The sequence below is a fragment of the Gracilinanus agilis genome, chromosome 3 (assembly GCF_016433145.1).
Source record: "Gracilinanus agilis isolate LMUSP501 chromosome 3, AgileGrace, whole genome shotgun sequence".
Lineage (NCBI taxonomy): Eukaryota > Metazoa > Chordata > Mammalia > Didelphimorphia > Didelphidae > Gracilinanus > Gracilinanus agilis.
The window spans coordinates 107,897,669-107,904,365 of NC_058132.1; the positions used below are offsets into that span (position 1 = coordinate 107,897,669).

General features: G+C 43.0%; 1 protein-coding gene across 1 annotated transcript in view; it reads left to right on the forward strand.

Annotated features, from left to right (window-relative positions):
* ANKRD42 (ankyrin repeat domain 42) overlaps positions 1-6,161 on the forward strand; it is a gene marked incomplete at its 5' end in the record, with an annotated part of 81,713 nt that extends 75,552 nt beyond the window's left edge. The window contains 2 exons of the mRNA XM_044668932.1: positions 5,794-5,876; positions 5,967-6,161. Coding sequence (XP_044524867.1) covers positions 5,794-5,876; positions 5,967-6,039 — 156 coding nt within the window. The remainder of the gene's footprint in view (positions 1-5,793; positions 5,877-5,966) is intronic.
* Positions 6,162-6,697: the final 536 nt, after the last annotated feature.

A 6,697-nucleotide genomic window follows, 5' to 3' on the forward strand; every position in this document is an offset into this window, starting at 1 on the left:
AATTAATGTAAATATACCAAATATATACACTTACTCTGGTTTTCCTGACCCCATGTCTGTAAAGTGTCACTCCAGAACATATTCTCTCTTATTCTCTCTCTCTCTAACCCCTCAACTTTCCCTGTTTCAACCTCTCCTTCCCCCTCAAATCAGTCTCTCACTCTCCAGCTCTCTCCCTGCCTCTCTCTCCATCTCTGTCTCTTTCTCCCTCCCTCTCTCCATCTCTATCTGTCTGTCTGTCCTCTTCTCCCCCACCCTATCCCTGGTAGTCCCGTGTGTAGAGCATTGAGCTTGGAAAGAGACATTTATATGGCACATGAGGCTCAATAAATTCTTGCTTCCTTCCTACCTTCTCTCCATAGCAATCATTTTCCACACAGAGCTCACTATTTTGTTTAGCACTTCATTAATGTAATATTATCATTCTCTATATTAGGAGCTTACATTTCTTTTTTGAATTAGGACCTTCATGAGGGCTTGGAACTAGACTTTGTATTTTCCCCCATTGCCCAGTGCTCTGCTCTGTTCACTCTAAGTCCCTGACTAAATCTTTGTGGAATGAATGTTATGTGAGGATTTAAGGCTGGGAAGTTGTAAATCCTTCAGGGCTTTAACCAAATCCCTCTTTTACTGTCCCCTTTCTGGCCAGGACCAAAGACCAAGCAGATACTAAAGGCCTCAAGATACACCCTTCCTCCCTTAAAAAATAGGGACCATTATTAATATAAAATTCAAAAGGACAGAAGTAAAGAACTTTTGTAAATACAGAAAGACTCACACTGGCATATATAACATATATATATCTAGTGAGAACATTTTAACAAACTCCCCCTGGTTTCTACCTTCCCTACATCATAGACAACTAGATGGCAGAATGTATAGAGCTATAGGTCTGGCATTTTGCATTAGGAAGACCTGGATTTGAATGTGGGCTCAGACACTAAATATGACCCTGGGCAAATGACCTAATCTTGTCTGCCTCAGTGCTCATCTGTAAATGGGGATAGCAGTAGAACATACCCTCTAGGGTTGTTGTGGGGATCAGATGAGATAATAATTGGATAGAATTTTGCATAGAGCTTGGCACTCCTTTTCTTTCTCCCTTTCACTGATTTTTAACACCCCAGGGGATTAAAACTTCTTCTTCTTCTTTTTTAATTTCTAAATTAAAAAAATGTTTTAAACCCTTACTTTTTATCTTGGAATCAATACTGTGTATTGACTCCAAGGCAGAAGAGTGGTAAAGGTAAGTAATAGGGGTCAAGTGACTTGCCCAGGGTCACACAGCTGGGAGGTGTCTGAGGCCAGATTTGAACCCAGGACCTCCCGTCTCTAGGCCTGGCTCTCAATCCAGTGAGCTACCCAGCTGCTCCCTCAAACTTATTTTCTGTTCCCCACTTCCTGAGCTTTTTTCCCCTTATTCTACCTCCCACCACTCTAAAGCCACCTAGCTCTTCCACTATGCTCTCTGCAGTGCCTGTTCCATAGGCAACAAACCCATTTTCATCTTAAATTATTTCCTTTCCCAAATTTTCTATCCCTTGCTTCTCTCTGAGCCTTGGCTCTATGGTGCAGCCTCTGGGTCCATGCTTCCCAGCACTGGCTGCCCTTTGCTCATTTCCTGCCATGTCACTGAGTGAGGCTGGAGAGGTGGGCCGCACTTTGCTCCCCTTTACCTCTCTCAAGTTCTTTCTCTGCTACCATCACTCTCCTCTTCTGAGCTCCACTTTAGTCCTATCCACAGCTAGCCCAAATTCCCGCTGCTACTGTCCGCCAACCTCTGGGATTTGCTCCTTCCTCACTGAGATCAGGGTTTGGCCTACTCATTAGGGCAGTAATGGCAAACCTTTTAGAGATGGAGTGCCAGCCCCCCTCCCCCTTTACCCCAGACAGGGAAGGGAGGAAGTGCTCCCATTGGGCTGCTAGGCTGCTGGGTGGGTGAAGTGAGGAATGTCCTCAGGGAGTGTAGAGAGGTGGAGGGAAGTGGCCCAAGGACGCTCTGCCACCTGTGAGCCACCCACCTTCCTGCCCTGTACACACTCCCATTGGCTGCTGGGCAGAGAGGTTGGGAGGCACAGTGGAGAGGGGGAGGGAGGGGAGCAGTGCTGAGTCTCTCTACCTTTCTAGTACTAAACTCTGGGGGGTGGGGAAGGCATGCCCAGAGTGCTCTGCATGCTATCTTTGGCACCTGTGCCATAGGTTCACCATCACTGTCCTGGGGGCTGGAGTCAGATGCCCTTTCCTGTTAGGTGCCCTGTTTTCCTTTCTTGAGGACTGCTCCTCCCTTGCAGGCTCAGCCACTATAGAGATGGCCTGCCCCTGCCATCATCTTTTCTCCTCTCCCTCTGCTCATTCCTCTACTCCATTTGTACTGTGGCCTCCAGGCCCCTGAGCCCTTGGGTCTCTCTTAGGCTGTCCCATGCTAACTTCACTCACCTCCTTCAGCATCTTGACCCTCTAGTCCTGTTGGGGCCCTCGCCCCCAATTGTGTGGCCAATCTCACCTTGCCATGGCCCCATCTGAGACTTCTTCCACCATTTGCCTTTCCTCCTACACACATGCGGCTGAATGAAGAAGAAAAATCTGGAGGCCCTGCTGCCTGGGTCTGCTCCACATCTCCATCCAATTAACTCAGGTGGGCCTTTACTGCTCTGCTGAGCTCCCTGTTGTTGTAAGGCATATTGATTGGTATTGGTATTGTCACTGATGTGGACAGGCTCTTGAGTTTGACCATTGAGAAAAAATGGCTGCCCAAGTAGTTGAAGAAAACTCCTGGTCAGGCCAGTTCTATAAAACCTATTTATTATAACTATTAACATTTGTATAAAGGGAAAGTAAAAGGAAAATAAGTATTGATAAGAAATATTCCCTATACCTAATACATTCTAATCCATACCCCCAAACCTTTCTTGCGAGAGACCTTCTTGATCACCAAATGGCAATCTTCCTTAATCTATACTGTCTAACTAAAATATAAATTCTAACTTACTAAACCTATTTCCAAAAATGATTAACTTAATGTTTATAGAAATCTGACAACTTCCTTTCCCTTCAGCCAGAGATCAAACTCCGCCGGTCAGAGTAACAAGCCGTTCTCCCAGCAGTTGCCCTCTGGCACCACCAGAGGAGTTCTGAAGAACTGCTCAGTAACTCCCCTGCTCTCTGATCAGACATCTTTCCAACTCCTTCAAATTCAAGATGTTTCAAATCTTCCACAACTTCTTCAAGGCTGATGAGAGGAAAGCCAGGAACAACCAGCCTCCAAGTCTCTGTCCCAGAAGTGGTGTCGGCTTTTCAGCAGAAGCTCCCAAAGCACCCTGCAAAATTCTCTTCCTCTGATCTTGTCAGAGTTCCATGGCAAATCTTAAAGCAACCCTAGGAAGTCTCAAATCACTTTTATGAACCCTACACCTGACTACAATCTATTCTTAATTAATCTAATTACACATATATACAATTATCATTACACTGTCCCATCTGCCTCAACAGTTCTTTTAAACTTCTCAATCCTCTTCCAACCTCCACAGCTCCTCTTTCACTCCCCTCTTGGGAGGCCCAGAGCTTTGTTTCATATCATATGGAAGAAAAAAAGGCCATTTGCCAAAAGCTCCCTTTCTGCCCTCCTCACATCCCCTTCTTCTCACCAAGACAGAGTGCTCTACATCGGGCTGATCCCACTCCAGCCATCCTCCTGGCTCTCCATGGCCCACCTGCCTCCCTGCTGCTTCTGGACACATCTGCGTCTACTCCATCCTCAAAGAACCTTCCCTTGCCTCACCCTCTCCTCTCCCGGAGCTGGCGCCTCTCACAGTGCCTCCTCTACAGCCTCTCCTCATCTGGCTTCTCAGCTCCTTCCCTGACCTGAATCATCCCTTAATGACCAAATTGAGGACCTTTTCACAGTCCTTGTCCCTCGTGGCCTCTGCTGCCTTCTGACACTGCTGATGCTTCTCTTCTCCTTGATACGTGTCTTCTCTCTAGGTTTTTATGCCAGTATTCTCACTCTTGGTTCTTCTGCTCATCTGACTGATCTTTCTCAACTGTCCTTGCTAGGTTTTTTTCCTCTCTTAATAAAACAACCCTTACCTTCTGTCTTAGAATCCAAACGAAGTGTCAGTTCCAAGGCAGAAGAGTGGTGAGGGCCAGGCAGTTGGGGTTCTGAGGCCACATCTGGACCCGGGACATGTGGAGTTTAGGGGGACTATGGAGGATCCAGTTTCAAAACATCCAGCAGGAAGTCAGAAGCAGTCAGTAGAAGTTAGGGCTGAATAAACACAGCTGAGATCCATCAACATCACATAATTAAATCTATGGGAATGGATAAAATCATGTGAAACAGTATAGAGCAGTGATTCCCAAAGTGGGCGTCACCGCCCCCTGGTGGGTGCTGCAGTGATCCAGGAAGGCAGTGATGGTCACAGGTGCGTTTATCTTTTCTATTAATTGCTATTAAAATGTAAAAAAAGATAATTTCCAGGGGGCTAAGTAATATTTTTTTCTGGAAAGGGGGAGGTAGGCCAAAAAAGTTTGGGAACCACTGCTCTGGAGGAAGAAGAGGGCCCAAGACAGAGGCCCGTGGGGCACTCTTGATGGGCATGACTTGATGAAAATCTATCAAAGAGGTGGCAGCAGGGTGACTCAGTGGAGAGCCAGGCCTGGAGACAGGAGGTCATGGGTTCAAGTCCGGCCTGAGATACTTCCTAGCTCTGTGACCCTGGAAAAGTCACTTAACTCCATTTGCTTAGCCTTGACCACTCTTCTGCCTTGGAGCCAATGTTTAATATTGACTCTGAGACAGAAGGTAAAGGAAGAAGAGGAGGAAGAGGATGTTGGGTATAGGTTGGATTCAGTGTCCAATTGAAGTTATTTCTAATTCTCAAATTCTCTGAAGTTTCTCATGTCTTGAGAGCAAAGATCATGTCTGTTATCTTTATATCTTTCACAATGTAGTAGGACCTTATTAAATGTTTTGTTGCATAAATATCATATGCTAAAAGAATATATAGTTTAAGCAGTATATAATGTGTTAAAACTTACAACTGGTAATTTATTTTGAATTGCACAATTTAAACATTTATTTAGAGGCAAGTAAATGGCACAGTAGGTAGAATGTCAGGCTTGGAATCAGGAAGATCCACATTCAAATCCCACTTTAGATACTGTGTGACCCTAGGCAAGTCACTTAACCTTTTCTTTATTTTTCTCATCTGTAAAACTGGAATAACAATAGCATCTACTTCCCAGAGTTGTTGTGAGGATCAAATGAGATAATTGTAAAGCCCTTGGCATAGTCCCTGACACACAGTAAGTGCTGTATAAATGTTAATTATTATTATTAGTAGTAGTATCATCATTTATTTAATTTATTTATTTATATGTCTATATATATATATTTATTTATTCGTTCATTCATTCATTCATTTATTCATTCATTCATTCATTTATTTATTTATTTTTAAACCCTTACCTTCTGTCTTGGAGTCAATACTGTGTATTGGCTCCAAGGCAGAAGAGTGGTAAGGGCTAGGCAATGAAGGTCAAGTGACTGGCCCAGGGTCACACAGCTGGGAAGTATTTGAGGGCAGATTTGAACCTAGGACCTACCATCTCTAGGCCTAGCTCTCAATCCACTGAGCTACCCAGCTGCCCCTATTAGTATCATTATTAAAGATACCATAAATATTAATTTTTTCCTTTTTGTCACAAAAGGAATATTTCCTTGGTGGAAAAGGTGGAGAGGGATCTATGCTAAAGCAGTTACTTTATTTGAAAAATCTTTTCCATTGTTCATAGGATGATGAATCTTCTGATTCAAACAAAGAAAAAAGAAAAGTGAAGAAAAAGACCACGTCCTCTGGAGGGATACTTATGAGAAGGTCGTAATCAGTGAGTGACAAAACTTTCAATAAAAAGCCTATTTGGTTTTTCCCTCTTATGTTTATATTGATATATCTCCCACCATTCAGAATTCCTGGATCGGGCAAGGATCTGTGTTGTGACCTGATTGCCGAAAGCAGAAATTTAAATGAACTACTGTAGAGAATGTAAAATCTCAGATTTCATGGAATTCCCCACCCCCTATACTTTTCTAATATCTTTTAGGCAACGTCAAAGACTCACTAACAGTTTTATATAGGTTAATAAAATTGATTTTACAAGAATGTAAAAGAAGTTATGCGGTTGTTTTCAAACAGAAAATTATTATAAACTCTCAACAGATGAGTCAAGGCTTTTCCTTATGTAAATAATTTTATTAACAATGTTATTTGCCATAGTAACTCAGGTTTACTTATACAAGTACTTTAAAAGCTTGCAAAGCTCTTTTCTCCGAGCAACTTTTTTGATGTTAGGAATCTTTAGCGCTGGGAATGATCAGCTATTGCTTTAAGGCCAGGTCTCTGGGCTCCAAATCAAGGCCTTTTTCTACTTTGCCAACTTGCTTCTCATATGCTGTCGATGTCAGTGGCTCACCATTTTAGAGGACATCATCTACCTTATACAATTTAAAAAATACCTTTTATTTATTTTTATAAAAGAAGAATCTATTAGAATTGGGACCAAGCTACCAAATCATGGAGAACATTACTACTTTGGAGAAGAGTGCAATTTCACATGAACACAAATATCACACATTTCACAAAATCGTTAACTTTCCAGGCAGTTCAACATGCAATCATATCTTCTAAAACAAAAGAGA